Genomic DNA, 23,484 nt, shown 5'->3' with positions numbered 1-23,484 from the left:
AGTTTATATAACCCAAGTCATTACATAAGGCAGCTGGTTGTGGCCTGAGGAACAGAAGGAAAAACAAATACGTGAGGATGCAAAACCCAGAGCAAGCAAACTCCATGCTGATGACCCTGAGAAGCCTAAACTAGAAATGTTACTTGAGTTCTAGCAAGGTGAAACTCACCTTGAGGAAGGTTGATGGCTTGGAGATAAAGGCACGACGCGATAGCCATCAAGCTCTGTGCTACCACGCATTTCCCACGTGGTGGCTATGTGGTTTCCATTAAAACAAACAGCAAACAAGCAAGCAGAAAGTTATTCCTGTGCTCTGTTCTTTTTCCCAGAGCTCAGAACCATGGCCTGAGGTGGACTGAGCCAGTGGGGAAATGAAACCATGGGGAAACCTCAAGCACAACCGTTTGCCCAGACCTCGGATCTCAGGCTTGATAGACAGGATGATGTGTGGGGTAGTTTTAGTTCAGTCCCAAAAGTGAGCGGGTCTCCTGCATCCACATCACCCCAGCTATTCTCAGGGTGCTGAGATGTCCCAGGAGATGGTGGGCAGAGGTGGGAATCCTTCCTGGCTCTGATGCCAAGGAAGGGCTGGGCGCCCACAGCCTTCCTTATGTGCCCCTTTGGGCATCTTTCTTGGGGCAAGCGGGTGCTCGGGCCCTGGCATGAGCAGAAGGGGCAAAGGCTGGAGCTTCCCCCGGTGGGGCCGCGGCTCTCGGAGCGGGCAGCGGCTGCCGGAGGGAGCGCGGCGGCAATCGGGGCTCCGGTGTCCCCCTTCCCCGCACCCCCGGCTGGGGGGTCCCGGCGGTGCCCCGGGGCCGGCCCCGGGCGGGAGGAAGGGCGGGGTGAGGATGGCGTGTGGGACTCGAAATGCGGCCAAGCGCCGCTGCCGCCGGGGCTTCTTCGCTGGGGAGAAGCGAGTGTGTGCGGGGCGGGGGGAGCCCCGCACGGGCAGGTCCGCAGCGCCGCCGCCCGCCATGAGCCGCTCCCGGAGCTTCGCCTCCCCGCGTAGGTAAATGCCCGAGGTGGGGAAGGGGCGGCCGGTTCCGTGGGGCTCATCCCCCCCCCCCGCCATCCCCGTGCGGAGCCACTGGAGGCCGGTGCGGGGGGGAACGCGCCGGGGGCTGCCAGCGCGGAGCCGAGCAGCGGGGACACGCAGCCCGGAGCCGGCAAGGGGAGGGGGGGGTGGTGGTGGTGGTGGTGGTGATGGGTTATTTTTGGGTATCGTTTTTTCGACGTTTGAGGTATTTATTTATTTATTGTTATTTTTTCATGGCACCCATCGGGAGGGGGGTTGATTTCGGCGAAGAGGATGCAATGAGGCTCCCCCGGACTGGGTGATTTTTGCAGCCTGCCTCCTCCTCCTCCTCCCCTAGCCTTCCTCTCCCCCCCCCCCCCCCCCCCCTTTCCTCCCCGTTTTTGGCTGGCTCGCTTTCCAGTTGCTGCATGAAGGGCTGTGCTTGTGGCGGTGCCTGCCCGCTCCCGGAGACGTGGCGCACCCCCCTCGGCCGAGGGGAGGCCGGGGCCAAAGAGAAGTGGGGGGGGTTTAGGGGGGGGGTGGGGGTGTATTTTTTTTATGATTATTTTTATTTTTTATCTATCACATCTGTCCTAGACAAATAAAAACATAAAGGGGGCAGGGCGCGGGAGCCCGCGGCATTCCCGGCGCGGGGAACACGCGTGTGTGCGGGGGGCCCCCCGCCGCACCGCAGCGTGCGGGCGCTGAGCGCGATGCGCCCCGGGCTGAGCTCTGCGGAATAGCGCGGCCGCCGCTCGCCGTCCGCGGGCTGGACGGACCCGACCGCTGGCAATTCCCTATTGATGTCCATGAATGCAAACACCATGATTTTCATGATCCTGGGCGCCTCTATCGTTATGGTAAGAGATTTTGCTTATTTCCCTCCCCTCCATCCCTCCTCCTCTTCCCCTCCCCGCACTGTCCCTCAGCCTGTGCACCTCTGTGTGTGTGCGCGTGTGCATGTGCCCCATTAAGCACCAAAGATTATTTTTCTTTATGACTGCTTCAGTCTTTGGCAATCAAACTCGAGTCAATGTTTTATTCCATCATCCAGAGTTGACCAGATGCCTTGGTTATGGGCTCTTACAGGCAATAGCTTGCTTGATGGACATGAATGCGTTGTTGGACAGATTTCACAATTACATCTTACCGCATCTGAGAGGGGAAGACCGAGTTTGTCACTGCAACTGTGGAAGGTAAGTTCCCTGCATTCGAGCTCTCACCCGGCTCCCCAGCCCCTTCCCACCTCATCCCATCGGAAAGGCACAGCGAGGTGGTGGCCAGCGGCGGGGTGCTGCTGGCTGGGCTACCATCTTTGCATTCTGGCTGTGTCTCACCTTCCTGCATGAAGGGAGGGGGGTGCTGTGTGGTTTTTCCGGAAGAAGAGTTTTCCGAGGGCCTGGAAGTCCATTTTCCTTTGTGTGCATGTTGTGTATGTGCATCTGGGAGCCCTGGGAAAGTAACTTTCATTTAAACGCTCGTGATTCTGCTGTTGTCGTCACTGGCTGCGTTGCTTCTCGGTGTGTTCGTGGTCCTGGTGTTGCAGTTGGTGGCTTAAATGGAATGGGGTTTGGAGGCTCTGTGCCCAGGGAGGAACGTTGCTGTCTAGGGCAGAGTCACTTTGAGGCTTTGTAATCTTTGATCAGCTTTTAATTCCCCGTGGCTTTCCTGCTGAGAGTTGTGATGGTGCTGGACAGGGGTAGCTGGGCTGTGCTTTGTGGAGCATTGAGTCAGCTCAGAGCGCCGGGGTGGATCCTGTGCCAGGAGCGATGCCTTTGCTGTGTGCGAGTTTATGACTGGACAAATACCCACCTCTCCCCACGGCTGTTTGGCACTGCTTCATCCTCCTGAACAGGGTTCACTTCTTGTGTTGTGTGTCAGCGCTGGAGAGCTCAACCAGGCTTTGGCTGCTCTCCTGTTAAGAGCCAGGGGGGCGAATGCCTCTCTTCGCTATGGGACTGCTGTCAGTGATCCCTTCGAGGCCTCATTACCCTCCTGTGCCTGGGTACTCGCTGCCTGCTGCTGCTGCTGCTGCTGCTGGAGAGTTTCTTCTCTGTGGGGAAGTAAAGCAGCACGAGGCTGTGCCAGCCAAAGGACGTGCTGGGGGAGCCCTCCCCTGCCACATCCAGCGTTCAGATCGAGCTTTACCCCTCTTCGAGCATCCTCTGGAACCAGCTGCATCCCCTCTCGCTGGTGTCGCATCCCTCTGGTGACCCTGGTGAGGAAGCTAAGCTGAAACTGGGATGTGTATAGTTTAATGAAGGAAAACCGCTTTGCCCTTCCACTCTGCTTCAGTCACTGATGGTGATTGTTACCGTTCTCCCCATGGTTCCTCCTCAGGTTCCTGTGGCAGAGCAGCAAAGAGGGTACAAGCCAGATGCGGCCAGGCCTGAGGGACTTAGTGAGCAAACCCTCAATCCTGGCTCCTTGGGAGCCTCAGGCACCTTGTGTTGGGGTCAATGGGGAAGACTGGAGCAAGAAATATCCACAGCATCTTTGCCTTTCTTTTTTTGGCAGGGATTGGCTTTTTTTTTAGGGAACATTTTGGAGTCATCCTGATGTTTTTCACTAGTTTAAGAGTCCTCCTCTGCCTCTTCAATCGATTTCCCTTTTTGCTTGTCAAAGCTGTGTTCAGTGGTGGTGAAAATTGGCTGCTGGTAATAGACTGACACACTGGAGTGGCTGAGGTGTGTCAGGTCTCACTGGTGGTGTTAGCAGTGTCCCCTCTGCCCAAGGCTGAGGGGGTGACGGGGACCCTCCTCTCTCCCCTCACTGTATGTCAGTAAAGATGCTGTTGAGCAGGTGAATTAGCCACGGCCCTCTCCCCATAGTTGGGTCCTTTCTTAGAAAGAGCAAACCAGCTTCCAAATAGTCACATATGGCTCTGAGAGAAGGCACAAAGCAGAAGTTTACCAGTTGCCTTAGGTGTGGAGAAGCAATGGCTCTTGCCAACAGAACGAGCACGCCAGTCTCTGCCCCAGGCATCGCTCCTGTTGTGCATGAGGATTGATTTCAACACGTTCATGCTCTGGTGGAGAGACCCTTGCATGAAGCATCACTGTGCTGTGGGGCTTGTGTGGCCTCGTGCTAAGGTTTGGTCTGAGATCCTCACTGTGAGCTCTGACTGCTGCCCAAGTGCCAGTGTTTTGAGGTCTCTGATTTATAAGGCAGGTGCTGGTGAATGCCTTTTTGTCAGCAGTCCAAGTGCTCTGGGTGCAGCTCTTGAGAGCACATAGATGAGCCATAAGCAATGCTGCCTTGCACTAGGCAGGGATGCATCTGGGAGCAGTGGTGCCAGGGGCTGATACAGGACTCCTCATTTGCCAATAACCAAAGGGAGTCCTTGGAGGAGGGAACTGGCTGCAGTTCAGTGTGTTGCAGGGAGGAGTGGGGAAAATGAGTAAATGGTGCAGAAATGGAAGGAAGAATTGGAATAAATGAAGATTGATGTGCAATAGGCTGAGCGGCTGCGATGACTGCTCTTCCCTCCTGCCCTCGCCTAGGTTGTGGTGTCAGCTACCCCTCTAATTCATTCAGAAAGGTTTTCCTACTCTCCTATCCTGGTTGTATCCGTCCTCAGGGTACCAGCGTGGACCCCTTCCCCAGGAATGGTCTGAGCATCCCAGGCCGCACCGGGGTGGCCTTGGGCATCCAGTGCATGGCAGGATGTGCTCTGCAGGAGGAATCAGAATCTGCACTGAGCTCATGTTGGTGTGAGGGGCTGGGAGCTGCTGCCTTGCTGGTGGTGGCTGTGCACCATATGTGTCCCAGTGCTGCTGGAGCCAGGCGTGCTGGGGATGTGGGGCTCTGCCCCTCCCAGGCCACCATGTCCCATGTCATCCCTGCAAGGCTTCAGGGAAAAGGCCAGACTTCAGCTCTTGGCTGTTCCTGCTGCTCTTTGATGCTGGAGTGCCCCTTCCCAGGCACAAAACTGCAGGCAGCCCTGGAGTCCTGGCTCTGACCATGGCCGGAAGGGGGTAAAGGCAGATGTGCCCTTTAGTGCATCAGTAGCTGGATCTCTTTGGCAATGGGATGGGGGCCTGGCTGTTTCCAGCTCCCACTCCTCGTGTTTTGCTGCCCCCTCAGGAGGGGTGTCTGGGATATGGTGAGTGTCCCTCCAGTGCTGGTCTCTGGTGGGAGCTGGCAGGCAGCAGTGTGAGCCGTGCCATGGTGGCTCTGGGCTCACTGGAGTCACCCGTGTGCATGGAGAGTGGTCTGGCTGCTCCTCAAATTGCTCTTCAGGTTGCATGGAGGCTGTGGCTGGGATCGCCCCTCACGGGCAGTGAGGTCTGTGCCCATTTTCCTCAACATAGGTCTAGCAAGAAAGTCCCGGGGCAAGTGGAAGGAAGTGCTGGCTTATGGCATCATTCCTGCCTCTTCCTGAAACACCCCTCTGCCACCCCTTGCCTCACAGAGAGGGCCTCATTTCCTGCAGCTGGGGAATATACTTTGTGTTTTTATCATGGTCCTGAGCACTTGGTGTGTGACTGGGGAGAGTCACTGGGGCAAGGCATTTGGGGAAGAAACCCATCCCCATCTTCAGGTCCTGCTGCATCTGAACCCTGCTACCCTTGCTGTGCACATCCCTGCGGGTCAGGGTCACTGGAGCTCTTTGAGGCTGGACCATGATGGGAGAAGGGACCTGTGGCTCTGCTGGGCCAAGGTTTCAGTGACTGCTTGTGACTGCAGGGTCCAGCCCCCTTGTTTGGCTGGGGGTTATGCTGCTGGAGTTTCATGTCCAAGCTGCCCTTCTGCCCAGTGCAAGCAGTTGGTTGAGGCTGGTGCATGTTTGTGGTCTGTTCAGAGCCACTCTTCTCAGTGTGAGTGAGCCTGGGCTGGGCAGCATTGCCACTGGAGTGGTCCTCCTCCCAGAGCGGAGCCGGATGGTCCTTGTGCTGCGAGTGGGAGCAGATGTGCTCATCCATGCAGGGGGGGATATTGCTGTTAGGCTGGACCGGGGCTTTCCCACTGGAGCCAAGGAGGGCAAAGCTGCCAGGAGCCCTGAGGCCAGGCAAAGTGCATCCACAGCTGCCTGGTGGGAAGGGGAGCTCGTGTAGTGATGGTGCTTGGAGGGAGATCAGCAGCAGAGACAGGGCTGGCCCTGGCACCTGGTGCTGACACCGAGCCTGAACAGACATGCTGGTATGACAGGGACTGTTCCTCTCTTAACATCTGCCTTCTCGCTGGAGGAGGAAGGGGTGACAGCCTCATTTACACTCCTGCTGGCTCCTGTTGATGCCGTGCAGGAATGTGCCTGCTGGAGCAGATCCCTGGGGGAGCTTGGCACTCCCTGTCCTCAGCATGTGGAGATAGTCAGGCTGTCCAAATCACGGTGTTGGGGCCTGCTTGCATGCAGGCAGCTCACCCCTCTGGCTGGGGATGTACCTGTTCCCAGGAGAGAGCAGGGCTATGGGGCACTGCAGGAGCGTAGCACTGCCCTAGTCCGAGTGTCTCTGTCCCAGCCAGTAAAGGGTCCTCTCTGGAAGCAGAGAGCTGGCAGCAGATCAGGAGCTGGGTGATGTCATGCAAAGGAAAAACACCAAAGGGCGTCCGTGGAGGCAGGGTGAGATGGAGAGAACAGATGACACCTGCATGGAGCGAGGGCCGGCCAAAACAGCCGGGGGGGGGCTTGGAAGTCCCGTGTCTGGGAACGGACGGGGAGCTCAGGAGCTCTGGCATGTATTCTCCTTGCCACTGACCTTCTGAGTGACCTTGGCTGAGTCTCTCCCCGTGAGCAGGGTTGGAAAGGACTGAGAGGGGTATCAGCCTTACCTAATGCCAGCACCCTGCAGCAGAGCTGGGGCCCGTCCATCTGAGGGGTACTTCAGCCCTGTTCCCACTGGGCTGTGATCCAGGAGGGAATATCTCCGGACAAGGCTATGCCAGACCTCTCCAGAGCAACTGGTGCACATGGAGAGCCTGCAGTGCAATCTGGCTGGGCACACAGTGTTGATGTGTGAAGTGGGTGCTCCCTGGGGCTCTGCCCTGATGCTGGGTCACTCGCAGCACCAGTGACCGGGGAGGATGGCCGGAGGTGCTGGAGCTCTGTTGTCTGGTGGCAGCATGGGTTTGGATGCTGCTGCTCGCTGGGCCCTGTCCTGGGCTAGCAGCACTGATGTTGGGGGTACGCAGAGTACAGTTTTGCCCTGTTTCCTCCTTCCCCAACCACTCTGAACAAGTCATTAAACCTCCTTGTCCCCAGACCCACTGCGGGTGTGCTCACTGCCTAGTGCTGGAGACCTCCAGGCCTTTCTTAGCCTTCTAATAGCTGCTCCAGTGCCAAGGGTCCCGGGTCGGTGTTGTCCCTTGGGCCACGGTGCCATCCGCACCGGTCTGCAGGCTGGCTCTGCTGGCAAAGCCTGGCAGAGGCTGCGTGGCACGTTCGGAAGAGGCTGCAAGGTCAGACAGGGATGCAGAGCAAGGAGGGCTCTTTGCCTCCCTCTAGCTCCGCTTGCAGCCCTGTGCAGGGCCCGCCTGGGGGCTGCCTGTGCCCGGGGCGGGGGGGGCTGGCGGCAGGGCAGGGTAACCCCCATTGCCCTGACCCCCGCTGCAGCTGGAGCCGGGGAACCGCTCACTCCAGGCTGTGACAACTGCAGCGTGAGCCACCAGATGGGCCCCAGGCCGGGAGGGAGCCGGAGCATCCTCGTGTGGCATCCCCAGGGCAGGGCAGCGGCGGGAGGTGCGGAGGCAGCGCCGGGCTCTTTGCATCTCCCACGACCGCTCAGCGGCGCTGGTTCTGCAGGCTCAGTGCTGTGCCTTGCCTGCAGCAGCCAGCACACACGCAAGGTCACTGGAAGGGACAATAGCGCTTGGGGCAGCTCTGTAGGGAAACTTCCCAAGGCTCTGCTCCTCTTGGCACAGAGGTCTCCCCTCTTTGTCACATAGACCGGGAAAGGGGACAGGGATGCTGCAGCTCACACGTGCACAGGCATCACTGTGCTGCCTTTGTCCTGCAGCTTCAGCTTCTCACCTGAGCCTGGTGCTGGGCCTGGACCAGAAAACCCAGCCTCTCCCTTGCTTCGGGCCGTCACCCACTCCTGCTTTCGAGGCTGTTTCTGGCCTGCAGAGGGGTTACATTTACTTCCCTACAATTACATCAGCTCCATCACACCAAGGGTGGGCATCACTGTGAAGTATGGCTCGAAGGGGGGGGGGTGGCACATGATTAACCTCGTAGGAATAATTTATATCCTGGATGTGTTGTGAACAGCCCCTACAAGCTTGGAGGGCGCAGGAATTAGCCCTCAGGTTACGTGGTACATCTTGTTCTTGTAAAGGAACACGCTCAGGGATGGGTTTACCTTTGGAGGACCACATGTACTTTGTGACAGCTCTGTGCTGTGAACCCCAGAGCCCTCACACCCACGTCGAGGTCTGCCTGCTGGCTAAGGGCAATGCAAGGATGAAGGAAGGTTTTGTCCTCTCGAAGGCCTTTGGTTGGTGAAACAGGCACTGGCTGGAGGGTTTTGTCAGCCCCTGGGTGGCCACGTTCTGAACACAAGGTTTGGCCAAAAGCCTTTGCTCTAATAGATGTATATCAGAGCAAACAGTCACATTTACATCACCATATGATATATATCTCATCATACACATATATGAGCTGACCTCCAGCACTGTCTGCCCTCGCTGGAGGTGCACTGGCATGGGGCTGGGGGGTGTCTTGCTGCACCCCCGTTATGCTCAGCACGGAGGTGATACATTCCCCCACTGGATGCAGCCCCCAGAGGCATCCAGGCCACGTTCCAGTTTCCGATTCCCTTGGTGCACAGTGGGGACACTGGACCTTTGCGCACTATTAATAACGCTCCGAGATGTGCCCGTGCCTCCGAAGCGCTCCTGTAACGTACCCAAGGACTTGAGCTGCAGCAGGAAAACTGTTGCACCAGCAAGTCCGGCTTCCCTGAGCCTTGCTGAAGCCTTCCCAGTGGAAACTGGGGTCAGCATTCCACTGCAGAGGGCACGCAGGGTTCCCAAAAGCTGCCTGGACGGTGGCAGGACAGGGCCTCCAGTGCTTTGCTGGGATGCTTTAGTGACTGGAGGCTTTTCTGTTAGGGAAGTTTGTAGCTGGGATGCAGCTTTGGTTTCTGAGAGCTGGAAAATTCGGTTGCCACATCCGGACAGGTCAAAGTTTCCTCTCTCTGTTGAATTTTGCCTTCCAATGAATTGCCTTTGGGCTTTGTGGCTCACCATACAACAAGGGCCGACTCCTTTCTACCGTACGACTTCATGCTGTACAGGCACAGGGATGACCCAGGGATACTGTGAGGACTGAATCCCTCTTTATGGAACGTTGGAAGCCAATGGTCACTTCTTATGCTCACCCTTAGCCTGTGTCCTTTTGTCTGCCCCATTCCCCTCCAGCCTCTCGATCTAAGTGATCCACAGACCCAGACTCATCGTGCTGTGGAGCCTGGAGAGGAGAAGGCTCAGGTGGGATCTTAATGTATGGAAGTGCATGAAGGGAGGGTGTAAAGGCAGAGGCGGGCTCTTTGCAGCGGTGCCCAGTGTCAGGACTAGAGGCACAAACTGAAACACAGGAGGGTCAAGCATGTTTTTACCGTGAGGGTTCCGTGAGGATGTGCAGAGAGGTTGTGCTCACCCTCTTTGGTGATGTTTAATGGCATCTGAACGTGGTCCTGGGTGCTTGAGCAGGGGTTGGACCAGGGATCCTTTCCAACCTCAACCATCCCGTGACTGTCTGGAAGCTACAGCCCAGGAACAGGGACTCAGATCACCAGCCCCTGGGGACAGTTCCCTGTGCATGGGAAAGGAGCCCCAGCCACAGCACGAGTGTCAGTCCCTCACTGCTGCCCTCAAGGTGCCATTCAGGCCGGTGGTGACCAGAGGAAGCCAGGAGAGCTGGAGGAGATCCCACTGCAGTGTGCAGAGTCAGCCCGCACCGGGCAGAGGGACGAGGTGACTGCGTCCCTTCCCTCAGTGCCCTGCAAGCAAAGAACGAGAGCTGTGAAGGAAACAGGGTGTGTGGGAGGGAAAACCTCTTGTGAAGCATGGGAGGGGAGTGCTACGGCCCATGGCACGTGTGTGTGTGTGCCTCTGCACATACATGAGTGCTACAGGCACATCCCCGCTCCCGAGTACTGGGGGAGGCTTGGCAATGGGAGAGCTGTGCTCCAGGGCTGTCTTCTGGTACAGAGCCTCCAGGAAAACACCTCATATGGAGGGAGCTCTCGCACACTTCCTAGGAAGGGCTCTGTCCTGTTCTGGAGATAGTTTTGCTCCCTCAGCCCCAGCGATGCTCTGCATGAGGAGGCTTTAGCTTGCGCTGTGGGCTGTGATGCAGCGATACAGAGGAGAAGCATCCGGCTCCTGCTCCGGCACCTCTTGATCATTCCAGTCTTGTTTCCTGGAGGTGTTTGTGGACTCAGCCCTTAGGCTCTTTCTGTACTGCAAGAAGCAAAAGGGATTCGGTTAAGTTATCCCTGGCAGTGATGGGAAGCATGGCACATGGGAGGTATGTGTGAGGCTTGCCTTCTCCCCTTCTGCACAGCTGTGTTCATTAAATTAATGGGAGCCCTCCCTTTCATGGATAAGAGCTCCCTTTTTGGGAGCCTCCCTCACAGAGCCTCTAGATTGTTCCCTACCCAAATTCAGTTAAGAATTGGGTATAAACCAACCAGGGCCTGCCCTAAGCCTCTGTGATCACTTTGAGATGCCATCAGAGCATCTCCTTCCTGCTGCTGCCCCAGTCTGGTGCCTTGTGCTGGGGCCTTTGCTGAATGCAATGGGGAGCAGTACCAGGCAGCCAGGGATGGGTTCCCATCCACACCCCGTGGCACCACGTTGTCCCCCAGCCCTGCTCTGCTGGGAGCTGGTGCCTCTGGTGCAGGTGGCCTCCGTTAAGTCATTGCTGAGATTAGGGCTGTTTTCAGTAGGTTCCTTTGAGAGGAGGCTTGTTTGTGTAAATATTTGGACGTTCCTCGGGATGATTGTGGAGCAACCTGCACCTCATGCATATTCAGAGGCCTCCAGCGATCGCCTCCTCTCCTGCATGTGGGAGCAAGGCTGGGTCCGTGGAGGTGGCAGAGATGTGTGTGTGGAGGTGATGCTGTATGGGCAGTGCTGGGGGAGCCCGGGTCAACGTGCCCTGTCCTTGAGCCAGCCCCTGCCCAGGCAGTGCTGTCCCCAAAGCAGGCAGTGGGAGGAGGTACAAGGGCTGAGCACAGAGCCTGGGCAGCCTCATGGCTCTTCAGGGAAGGTTAAGAGCCTTTTAAAGCAGATGCAGAGGCTCCAGAGCAGCTTGCTTCCAGTTCTGCTTTGCATCATGCATCCCCTGTCATCTGGGATCCTCCTATCCCCCATGTTCAGCCCACACGGACCTGCCTTACTTTTTGTACCCTACAACTCCCCCACTCCATCCCTGCCATTTTCCTGCTTTCCCCGAGTTAACCAGGGTCTTTCAAGCAGTTCAGCATCATCACAAGCTGGGTCTCCATCACCTCATTGCACAAATGAACCCAAGCGAGGCTGCTGGCTGCTCCTGGGCTGAGATTTCTTGCTGTCTATCTGCTACAGGCAGGAACTGCTGCCTGTTGCTTGGCAAGGGTAAGAGACCCACATCCCATCCCTGCTATCTGCTCCCTGAGGATGAGGTCAAGGCATGCTTTTAGGTACTACCTCCATGGCTGTAGACATGTTCTGCTTTAATATAGAGTCATAGAATCCCAGACTGGTTTGGATTGGAAAAGACCTTGAGATCATCCAGCTCCAACCCCTGCCATGGGCAGGGACCCCTTCCACTGGAGCAGCTTGCTCCAAGCCCCTGTGTCCAACCTGGCCTTGAACACTGCCAGGGATGGGGCAGCCACAGCTTCTCTGGACACCCTGTGCCAGCGCCTCAGCACCCTCACAGGGAAGAGCTTCTGCCTAAGAGCTCCCCTGTTTCAGTTTGAACCCTGATGAAGACCCCTCTCCAGCATCCCTGTATGTGACACAGTAGTTGAAAGTATGGGAAATCAATAACGTGGAAGATGAGATTCTTGTTTTACCCTGAGGGATGGGACCCGAAGCAAAGCAGCACCCCCTGGAGCAGCACCATGAAGTCCCCAGCGTGGGCAGTGCTGCAGAGAGGACTTGTCTCGCCCCTGTGAGGCACTTGGTGCACGGCTGCCCTCGAGCCTGGCTGTGCTCACAGGAGCAGAGCGTTCCTGACCTCTGCCTGCGGACATGAAAGCATTTGTGCCCTTTACGTCTCTGCGGAGGGACAGCTCCAGCCTCACGCTGCCCTTAATGTCATTTCCCATTCCACAGATGATGGGCTTAGGCACAGCGACGTGTCCGGGATGCGGCACGAGTCCCAGCCGTGATTTCAGGTTTCTGTACTTCTCTACCTCACTCTTTGCCAATTCCTCTGCTGATTTAACCCCCCCCAAAAGCCCCTCTGCTCGCAGGGATGCTGGTAGGAACTCGAAGCAATGGTGTTAAAGCAGCCCTGGCTGCTGGATGGACAAAGTCTGCTCTTCTCCACTGATGCTTTTCCCTCTTTCTGTTCCCCGCAACAGGCATCATGTCCATTATGTTATCCCATACGACGGGGATCAGTCAGTGGTGGACTCCTCGGAGAATTACTTTGTGACTGACAATGTAACCAAGCAAGAGATTGATCTGATGCTGGGACTTTTGCTGGGCTTTTGTATAAGCTGGTTTCTGGTGTGGATGGATGGGGTTCTCCATTACGCAGTGCGAGCCTGGAGAACCAGCCGACGGTATGGTAAGTGCATCCGTGTGGGCTCCCTTCTCCTCCCGCAATCCCTTGCCCTGTCCTCTGAGGCTGCTGGAAAGGGAGGAGGGCGTCTTGTTCCGTGGGGATTTTCCTGAGCAGCCACAACCCAGCCCTCTTTATCCAAGCAGGAATAGTCCCATGGTTATAGCCAGATCCTCGCCTCAAGGGCTGTGCTTTGGGAAGTGTGAAGTTTGTGTTGGTGCAAAGGGAGGTTTGATGGAAGCCAACATCAGCAGGTTGGCAGATGGTGCCTGTGTGTGTCTGCACATGTGGGCAGGGTAGTTTCAGGCCAGACAAAACTTCCCCGAAGTGCGGATTTTTCCATGCATATGATTTGCAGCCAGGCACATCCTTATGGAGCGCAGCCTCTGGTTGTTTGTATAAACTGGGAACAATGTGAGGGCAATGACAGACACTGCTGTGTTGTGGCAGGAACACATCCGCTGAGGTTTTCCCATCCTCATTGCTGTTCCAGATGTGTCTTCCTTTAAGTAGTGACATCAGCCTGTGTGTTACTGTACTAACATAGTGTGAGCTGTACTGGTTAGCCTTTGGACCAGTTAGTTGAACTAACATCCTGGGATTGACCAACAGATGCTCCTTCAGAGGCCCTCTCTGCCCTCTTTGCTCCCTCAGCACCAACATCCCAGGGACTTCAATTGTTATGGGGGGAAAAAGACAGAAAAACTATTAAAGTAGCAAATTACTTGTAATTCCATAAGAGCATACCTACAAATCTCAGCCTCTGACTCTGACTGATGGTGTCTGTCAAAGTACAACGCAGAGGAAAAGGAGAGAGCAAGAGGAAGATGTATCTGTAGGAAATTCTCATTATGGAAGGGGACAACCTCTTTCTAAAAACCCAGCTCAAAACGCTATTAATTCCTCATTAGTCTTCCCAAATCCCCAGCAGCTTGAGCGGCTCCTGAAGCGGGGCTCTCTTGAGGCTGTGCTGCTGTCATTGCCCAAGCAGGAGGCCGATTGCCAAGGTTCCCAGTGGGATCTAAGGTGTCGGAGCCGATCTTGAGGCCGTGACACCTGGTTGGCACCAGACCACCCGTGGCTGTGACCTCATCCCCGTCATGAAGTCAGTAGGGCCTTGGGTAGGATGCTGCGGTGAGCGCAGTGATGTTGCTCCTAAAGGCGCTAAATGCCTTCCCTTATGGCTACATCCATGCTATCACCTTCTAACCTCCCTTCTTGTGCATGGATACTGCATAGACTTTTAGTTGTAATACTTAATGGTAATGCTAGTGATTAATTTAGTGTTTAAGATGAATGCTCTTTTTTGCTTTCTCCCTGTGCATGCATATTCTAAGGGTTTAAGAGGAGGTTGGCCAGTATGCCGCGCAGATACATCTTTACACAAAGAGAATGCAGTTTTACTTTGCACCCAGCTGTTTCCTCCCTTAACAACCCCATTGGCAGTGCCCCTGCCATGATGCAGGGGGCTGACACCCCCTTCTGCCCTGAGATGTTGTCTCTGAGTGCTGTTTTAGGGGTGTTGCACCAGCCACATGGGCCCAGTTGGCTCTTAAACCACAGCTGTGTGCCTGCACTGTCCCCAGCTCTATTGACAACTCTGTGTCCTCACAACCAAGTTTGTGGCAGAGGAGACCCTGGAAGCCCTTCTCATCTGATCTGATGGTGAGGTTTCCAGTGGGACACGATGTTTTTTTTTCCAGTAAAGGGGTTTTGAGGTGCATTTCATTAAAGACAGGCTGAAAAATCACTGGGGAATTTCAAGCTAAATAATGAACCTTGAGCATTTAGGTATTGCCTGTTCATTCAAACCAACTACATAAATCCAGCCATTTTAAAGGCAATAAGCAGGAAGGATAACTACTTTGTGGAACAAGTACCTAAGCCAAGATTTCCCTTTAAAGAAAGAAATGATGCTTGTGACTGTGACAGCTTGGGATAGGGGGAGTACAGAGCACTGTGCTGGTACAGGATGGAGAGCCCTCCCTGAAAGATGCGAGTAGCACTTAGCAATGACTCAATGTCACATTGTGGCCTCATCAGCTTAAATTTTGGTGTGTTCAAATAACCTATGGCTCCTTCCTGATGGAAGAGATGGCTTAAAATAGAAAACATTCCATAGAAACTCAGATGTCAGGTTGTACCTCATAGTAACTGCAGTGCTGGTCGGAGCAGGCACGTACCACCTCACGCTAGTTGAAATAGTTCAACTTCACACAATCTATTGCTCTTTGGGGCTTGAAAATTCTCCTTTGTGGGTGTATTCCTGGGTGGAATGACCCAAAGCCCTCATGGCACTGAATGGCAGCTGAAACACTGCTATAGGGAAGGGTGCGTAGGCTGCGAGCTGTGGGACAGGCTGCTGTGGGAAGTTGGCCCATGTTTCAGAGGGCAGAAGCAAAGAGCCGGGGTGGAACAGGGATGCTGATACGTGTGCAGCTTGGTCCCCAGGGCTGCTCCCTGCCCGCTACAGCGGTGAGCAGCAATCACTGTGAGGTTACTGCCTCTGCTGAACCTTGCTCCTGCTCTCAGCCTGGCACGCAGAGTGCGAGTGAGGCACAAAGAATAGGGCTCCACACAAGGGGTTGGTTCCTACCAAGGGTAAGAAGCTGGGGTTTGCCTCTTCCGACTCCCACCCTCACTGTCCTGATGGGGCTCTTGAAACGAGCTGCTCCTTGTGTTCTGCCTGCTCAGGGTCATGTCTGAGGTGTGGATGTGGTCGTGTTCAGACAAGGGCCTTGCCGTTCCCGTCATCCCTCATCTCCCTTCTTTCTGCCTTCCAGACAATTCCTGGTCTTGGATCCCCAAATTTTGTAACTTAAAGGAGTTCAGGAAACGTCACCACAGGCAGTACGAGGAGGCGACCGGGAACATGGTGCACATCAAACAGAAGCTGTACCACAACGGGCACCCCAGCCCACGGCACCTCTGAGGAACGCCTTCCCCTCCAGAGACTGCAGGGAGCTTTTGAAGAGGACTTTGCTCTTTTGGCAGGGGAACAGCTACAGGTTTGCTCCTCTGTGGAAGCCAGCTGAGAACACGGTTTTACTCATCCACCCCGGGTGTCCCTGGGGCACACCAGGATGCACAACTAAGCCGGTCCTGGATGCTACGCAGCCAAGACATTGCACTGTGTTCCACCTTTTATTGTCAGACTTGTGTACATATGTAAAAAGCAAACAGACACAAAAGAGAAAAGAGATTTGCATTATCCTGTCAGCCCCCTTTTCCTGCCATTCACGGCTGCCCTGCACATCCAGCTACCCGACGAGGAATGTTGGCTGAGGGTATGGAGCTGGGACAACACGAAGAAGATGCAGAGTTTCTCATCCAGGAGCTCGAGTCCCCCCGTTCCTTTGGTCCTTCAGCTTGGTTTTGCTCTGCTCTGTTCCTTCCCTTGCTAGAATGGCTTGGCTGGGCCCAGGTTTGGAAGGGGACTGCTGCCCGCTGGTTGTGGAGGCACAGCATCCCTGTTGCTTTGGTTCCTGGCCTGGGGAGTTGCTGTGGGGGGGGAAGGAAGTCCTGGGAATATATAACTGATCTGTTGTTTGCATTGCTGTACACTGAAACCTGCCTTAAGCAACCCAAGACATCTCAGTACCAGGGGAACAGCACTGTAAGGGATCAGTCTGTCTAAGGGGGCTGGTGCTGCCTGGTTTCCACCACTTTTATACTGGTGGTACCTGCCTGATGCCACTGCTGTTGTTCTTCACCAGTGCTGCAGAGATGCTCCTGATAGGGGGTGAGAAGTGTATTGAGTTGAACAATGTTGGATCTGACTCACACCCTGACCATACCCCTCTGCTCCATAAACCACCACCCACCCCTTGCCTGGAGGAAAGGAGCTGCTCTCCCCTCTGCATGGAGGGTGAGCCTGAGGTCCGGGTTCGTACCACCCTAGGAATGCTGACAGAGAGGGTCCTGTTACCCTTCACTCCTCCCGCACATGAACAGCCACCTTCTTCTTGTGTTACTGCTCCAAGCTGAAATAACCTCAGCACCAGGCTGGGCTTGGCTTGAGGAACACAGAGAGATGTGGGCCTGGAGCTAAACTCATCCACAGAGCCCAACGTCCCCATAACGGGTGGAATCAAAGTGCGAGGATGCTCTAAAAGGTTTTGCCTTTGCTTCCCCTGGTCACAGCTTAGGTGTGGGTTTCCAGGGAGCTCTCAAGTGTCTGAAACCAACCTCAACAGCCGGAGACCTCCTTCACTTGCAGTAAGAGTTGCCTGAATGTGTTGCTAAAGCCCATGTGCACCAAGGCAACGAGGTGGTATCTGGTTCCTGTAGCAGTCCTCTTCTGCTGGGGGACAGAAGCAATGCCCCCAGCCTGCATTGCTTTGGCACAGGCTGGGCAGCAGACAGCAGTATCCCTGCTGACTGCAGTGGGAAGAGAGGGATTTCATTGAGAGGAATAAGGGAGGGAGATGCTAGCCCCAAATACTGAAGGTGGTAGCCCTGAATCCCAATCATTTCTCCTTCATTCATCATTCTGTATTGAGTGGTCTTGGCTTTAAATGGGGAAAACATCCAGAACAAAAGGATGAGGAATACTATCAGAAACTGCTGTTTTCTTCTATGGATTCCTTGAATCTGTCAGTGGCCTCCTATTGTTTGATTGCTCTGCCCTGCTCTAGCAACTGGCCTTAGCTGAGTTATCATTAAAGATGAGATTTCCATGGTTAAGTCTGATCCACACCAGAACTGCAGAAGAACAGGAGGCTCTGGAATAGCGAGAGGAACATCTGACGTGATATTCCCATTGTTTCAGAACAGATTGGATTTACCCTGCTGTGCCTGCAGCTATTACCCTCTCTCTTGGTTGCACGTAGCCAGAAAATCAGCCAAAACATCCTCTCGGTGCAATTGGATTTACTGGGAGTAATTCACTGGTCCTACAGTCAAAGGAACCAGAGGTATCCTCACAGGGCGAGGTTGTCCCAGCACACACTAAACCAACGGGATTCATCCTGGGGAGCTGAATAGGGCTTTGAGTCTCATCCTGAATAAATAAGGGGAAAGTTCCTTCCTGTGCAGTCAGGTCAGGTCCTGTTCCTGACCCAAAGGATCCGGTGCCTCTTCTGTGCAGGGAGGAGGTCAAACAGCTCGATAGAGACACAAGGTCAGATTCCTGGGGTGAGGTGCCCTTTCCTCTGAGCCTAGGACACTGCTGTAGGTGTGACCCTCACCACAGAGACCAGAATACGCCTGTTGCTGGGATGGGATAACCTTACACACCACGTAAGGCTGCGGTGTTCAAGGCCAGGTTGGACGGGGCTTGGAGCAACCTGCTCTAGGGGAAGGTGTTGGGCTTGGATGAGCTTTATTTCACCCAAAGCAGTGATTCCATGAGCTCTCCCTGCACAGGGGCAGCCCAGGTCCCGTGTGTTATTTCACCCGTGGTGGTGTGCAGGAGACTGTTGTTCCCAAGGGTCTGCCAATGTCTTCTCCTTGGGGAGCAAAGCCAAGCCCACGGAGCATTGTGTTGGGTATAGCAGAGCGCCATGCCCAGCGCCGCATCCTGCTCTCTCTCTGCTTCACACCAGCCCTCCTGCCCCTACCCCATCCTGCTCGAGGTGTGAGCCTCTCTGACGTGCGGCCTCTTGTTCCTCTGTCCAAGTGAGATTGCTCCTGTCGCTCGCAGCGCGGTTGTCTCCAGTCTGCCGTCTTCTCCTGCGCATGCGTGTTCGTTTCGCTTCTGTCTGGTCGTGGGGGTGTTCTCTCCTTGTTTAATTGTCCGAGGTGTTCTCGTGTTGACTCGTTTGTTGTTCTCCTGCCTCTGATCCAGTCTTCACACACACTCAAAGAGAACGTCGATCGAAGCAACGGCAACAACAACAACCCCCGAACCCAGCAACAGCCCCAGACAAGCAGGGTTCAGCTGGGAGGACGTGACTTTGGCATCAGGGAGTCGACACAACAAGGCCAGGGCTAGGCAAGGGCATGGTCAGAACCCGGGCAAGAGACAGCACAGGGATGCAGAGCATCCGGCTAGCAGCTGTGTCTGCAAAGGCAGCTCCATAGGGACAAAGGAGTGGGAAGCGTGCGCCACGTCTCAGCGTTCATCCAACCAGATGCTTTGAGGGAGGCTTCTGCAGCCTCGGGTAGTGTGTGTGTGTGTGGGGGGGGTTGTGCCGCCTCAGGAGGGGCTATTTTTAGAGCAGAGATGGAGCTCAGAGCTGGCATTGGCACTGGGAATGTTCTCCTGTGTGTTTGGTGTGAGGAGCCCAGGTTCGGCTGCCTGCACCCCGAATGGCATGAGCTGCATAGGAGAGGTGTGCGAAGGGAAATCCAGCCTATCAAGCTGTAGATCCTTTTTACCAGCACTGCTGAAGGATGCCTTTACCCCTCAGTGCGATCCCTGAGGGCATCATGGAGCTAAACCCATTCCACACCAGCCTCTTTCTGTTCCTGCCACCTCCTTTCTCCCCAGTCTCACTCCTGTGTGTGTCCCTGTGTTCAGATCCATGTGTGTCATCCCGTGTTCACTGCATGAAGTCCATTCCTCCTCTTTAGAGCCTCCCCTTCATTTCACTCATGTCTTTCCCAGCGGGGTTGCCAGTTTCCATCCCCTCTCCAAGCTGAGCCCTGGGATTCCTATGGAGGGGGGGACACCGGAGGGATGGCTGTGAGGCACTGAGCACCCGCAGCTCACAGTGACCAAGGCAGCGGGAACCCTCGCAGGGCAAGAGCACATGGATCAGGAATAGGTGTCAATAGTGCTCTGCAGTGGGAATACAAGGACAGGACTCGGGGATGCTCTTTTCCTTGATCCTCCTTTACTTCGTTCTGCACTCAGACCGGGTTTGCACGCATCAGACAGGAAGAGCTACAGCGCACGCAGGGAGACGATGCTCTGCTCCAAGCCTCATCGCAGCATGACCTTTGCTGTGATTGAAAAGCAATAATGGCCAATTTCTCTTACTCAATACACTCGCCCAGGCAAGGGTCACCCGCAGCAGCCTGCGCTGGGGTACGGGGGGGTGAGTGCTGTGCCGAGGCGAAGGGGAGCAGCGGAGGGCTCGGGGTGGCGGGAGGCAATAGGAAAAGCACACTGTGATTTCCCTCGGGTCAACGGGTGAGTGTGGTGGAGCCGTTCCTTCCCTTGCCCTGGGGCTGTGCCATAGAGGAGCCGTCCAGCGCCGGAGCCTTCAGCCCCGTCCTTTGCTGTTTGTCAGTAAAATAGTTTTTTGCATGTTTTGCATCTGAGTGGTTTTTTTCCCAACCCTTTGGGGGGTGCTTGGGGGCACTGCAGGGCTTTGGGGCTCGGGGTTAGGGGAGGAGGAGGCCCAAGCAGGGCTGGGATGGTGCAGGGAGAAGCTGTGCCCAGCCCTGCTCTGTGTGTGGATTCCAGGGCGCTGCCCCAGGTTTTCACCTCACTGCGAGCACCGGGGAGCTCCAAGGTCCAGAACTGATCTAAAAGGAAGGTTTTGCTGTGGAAAGCAGTTCTGGGTGCAGGCTGCCTCCAGAGGAGCGTGGCTTCTCCTGCCTATTGCTGGCAAGGGCAAGCATGGAAGAAAGGTGCAGGAAACCTGCGAGAGCTTGGGCTCATTTCCCATTCTATCGGTACCAAAATCTGCCACCAGGGACCCGTCCTTCAGCACCCTTCATCCTGCTCCTTCCTCCCCTGGAAGAGGACCTCACGTGCACAAAGAGAACAAGTCTGACACCGAGGTGAGCTCCAGTCCTTGTGCACAAAGATGCTGATGGACGACTTGCTCTGCTCATGGAGATGCTACATGAAAGCAGAGCAGCAACAACCACCCCAAACCCAAGCAAAGCACCCCCTCCCCAAGCAGCATAAACCCCCCCCAGCAGCAGCAGGGGGATAAAAGCACCCAGGCAGCAAGGCAGGGAGCTGTTGTCATGGAACTGATTGACAGTTGCAGAAATGGCATCTCAGATTGTCTGGGGGTGAAACATGGCCAGCAAGAGAGAGACGATCTGATCTGCTGAGGTAGGACAACGAGAGGGAGGGCAGAGGCAGCCTGGGCACTCTGAGCCACCCTTGTGCTGCTCCCCTTACAGAACTGATAACGTCTCATAGGCCGGTGATGCTGCAGGAGCTTCGCTGCAGGAGATGCCATTCATCAGGGGGGATCACCGAGACTGGGTAAGGCTGAGCTGCCTTGAGGAATCAGGGGAAAGAGAAGGAAAAGCAGCCTGGCTGCCCCAGGTCATTCAAAGCAAGATCTGACCCTATCGACCCTTCACCACGCACTCAATCTCTGCTGCTGGAGCTTGATAGGAAGAGGCGATGGGTAAAGCAGGCTGGTGGCACCTACTGAGCATCTGGTTGAGTGAAGTCCTTTGGGTCCTCTTCTGCTGCAGCTCAGATGGGCAAACGTTGCCTTATCCCAGTGCCCGAGGGACTCCAGAGCTCCAGCAGAGCACCGGGAGCCTGTGGAAGCACTGGCTCAGGGATGCCCATCAGGAGGCTGCAGGAGAAGCAGGGTGGGAAGGGGCATCCCTGGGCAGAGGATGCATGGACCTGGCAGGCTGCTCCCTGGGGAACATGGGGACGAGCACCCATGGGACATGGAAACTCTGCCACGTTCTTCTTGGGATCCCTCCAGCAGAGCCCTGCTGCTCACATCTGGGTGCCAGCAGCAGATGGGCATCCGTCCATGAGCAAAGAGCCTCCTGGTGCAGCAAGGGCAGGGGCTGCGTTACGGAGAGCACGAAGTCACCAAATTCACCACTTTTAACATAAAACCCCACACGGGGGTAATAATAACGTAGCAATAGAATGGGAGCAGGCACAGAGAGAGGGTTAGAAAAGAACCTGAGTGCTTCTCCCTCCAAAACACAAACACAGGCTGACAGTGCACAGCGGCACCTTCCTCCCAGGCAGAAGTAAATACTTCAGCGGTGGCAGGTGAGGATGGATAAATGTCCCCGCTGTAAATCTGCCTCCCAGCTGCGGCGCTGGAGCCCAGAGCACGCTGGCAGTGCAGGGATGGGGGTGATGGACGCTACCTCATCCCTCTGCCCTCGGGTTTGCTCTCCCATAGAAATCACTGTGCCAATCAAGTGCTATGAGCTCGTAGCTCAGCGGCTGCCATGGAGAGAGCCTCAGCCTGGGGTTGCTCCTCAGCATCCCCGCATGGAGCTCGCTGGGTGCCACCTCCACAGGGACATCCTTGATGCCGTGGGCTGACAGCAAAGTGAATGCACTGAGGAGGCTGGTGGGGGAGGCAGGGCCCTGTGCTGAAACCGGTGCTGAGGCCGGAGCAGTGCTGGGTTCTTCCCTGCTTGCTGCCTTCCACGGGCAGCAGCACTGAGAGTGCCCGGCGCAGCCATTCAGCAGGGCATGAACCCCCCCAAGGAGGGGGGCAAGGATTCAGGGGGGGCTTCATCAGCCCCAGGTGGCACATGATGTGGAGGAAGGAGGAGGGATGTGCAAGCAGGGAGAGAACGGACGGAGAGCTTCATTCCCTGTCACCCCTGACTGAAGCAGCACTTGGAAGCCTGACATCTCCGGTAGCTCCAGGCTGTAGAAGTGCAGAGCGCATCGGCTACCCCATGATCCCAACATTCCTGTGCCACGACCCACAAGGCTGTTAAGCTCCAACAATGGGATCATTTGGATGGAACCTATCCCACCAGCTCCCAAAACACTGTCAGGGAAGAAACGGCATCAGCTTGTACAGGCAGGAGCCGCTCCGTGCAGTGGGAAGAGATGGAGACAAGAGGGTTGGAGGACGGGACCCAAGCAGAAGTTGTCTGCACAACCTCTGCCACTCCTTCACCACTGGGGTTTGATAGGGATGCATCCGTAGTGCTGGGCCGGTGCAAACAGGCATCTCCTGCTGCCAGGGGTAGAACACAAAGCACGAAGAGCATGGATGTGCAAAGCTGGTTGAGGAGTCTGAGGGTGAAGGGAGGCTGAGGCGCACAGCAGCAGCTCTGTGGGTTACAGGCCTGATGCTAACAGTGAGCTCCAAGTAGGAAGCACAGAAATGCCCCCACTTTGAAAGGGAAATAAAAAAAACAGGTTTCAGTCAGAGGGAGCAGCATCCCCTGGGATGCCCAAGACGGGGAAAGAACTTGACCCCTTGGGACACAAACAGCACTGGCCACCGAGCATCTCATCACACACCAAAGCCACCGAAGCATCCACATGCTCCCCAGAGCACCTGAGTGTCCATCTTTAACACACACAATCCCTTCCATCACACGGCCACGAGCAAAGCTCATGTGAGGGAGGGCAGCACCACCCATCCTTACGAGTGGCCATAAAGAGCCCTTGAAGCCCAGCTGAAGAGCAAAGAGCGGTCCTGAGGGCAGCCCCTGCGGGAGCCTGCTTGGAGCTCATCCCTGCTTCAGGATGAGCACCGCGCTCCCTCTGCTTCCATGCAGGGTGCAGGAAGCATCGCGTGCTCTGCCTCTCCCACAGCTTTCCAGCAGGATTCTCTTTCCCAGTTACCCGCAGGAGCAGCACAGGGGAAGGACAAGACACCGCTCCCCTCCCTCCAGCTCCTTCTGTGCTCATGGAGACGATTACAGAAGAGAAGGGAACACTACCGGAGGTGTGTGTCACAATTAGAGGTTTCAATCACATGAATCAAGCTGCTTGCTCATGTAATGCATTAGGAAGGGGCTTTTAGCAGAGAGGGGCTCTGCTTCCCCTTCCCTCCCTTCATCTCTTGGGGCTTAACAGCAATGTAATTCCAGTACAATCCCAATAGCAAAGGGGAAGCCTAGAATCCTCTACCACATCCGTGGACCAAAGGACAACTCCACT

General features: G+C 55.6%; 2 protein-coding genes across 8 annotated transcripts in view; both read left to right on the top strand.

Moving 5' to 3' along the window:
* Positions 1 to 506: 506 nt before the first annotated feature.
* Positions 507 to 18,020, top strand: TMEM240 (transmembrane protein 240). Of its 7 annotated transcripts, none has more exons than XM_061450273.1 (5): positions 507 to 1,005; positions 1,613 to 1,875; positions 2,105 to 2,211; positions 12,535 to 12,743; positions 15,521 to 18,019. In XM_061450273.1, exons 2-5 carry the CDS (start codon positions 1,819 to 1,821, stop codon positions 15,667 to 15,669), a joined length of 522 nt encoding a protein of 173 aa, XP_061306257.1. In that variant the 5' UTR covers positions 507 to 1,005; positions 1,613 to 1,818; the 3' UTR covers positions 15,670 to 18,019. The 7 variants fall into 7 exon arrangements, with proteins under 7 accessions (XP_061306257.1, XP_061306256.1, XP_061306262.1 ...); XM_061450272.1 differs by having other exon boundaries at positions 507 to 1,009; XM_061450276.1 differs by lacking the exon at positions 1,613 to 1,875 and adding an exon at positions 1,287 to 1,334 and having other exon boundaries at positions 510 to 1,009.
* Positions 7,706 to 23,484, top strand: part of LOC133267741 (C-signal-like) — a 120,041-nt gene continuing 104,262 nt past the window's right edge. The window contains exon 1 of the mRNA XM_061450267.1: positions 7,706 to 7,713. The gene's annotated coding sequence lies outside the window, so the exon portion shown is untranslated. The remainder of the gene's footprint in view (positions 7,714 to 23,484) is intronic.

The sequence above is a fragment of the Pezoporus flaviventris genome, unplaced genomic scaffold (assembly GCF_033815535.1).
Source record: "Pezoporus flaviventris isolate CSIRO_AGI_PZ_B2104156 unplaced genomic scaffold, CSIRO_AGI_Pfla_v1 ptg000009l, whole genome shotgun sequence".
Taxonomy (NCBI): Eukaryota; Metazoa; Chordata; class Aves; order Psittaciformes; family Psittacidae; genus Pezoporus; species Pezoporus flaviventris.
The sequence above is the reverse complement of the archived record's forward strand: the minus strand, read 5'-3'. Positions and strand labels throughout refer to the sequence as shown.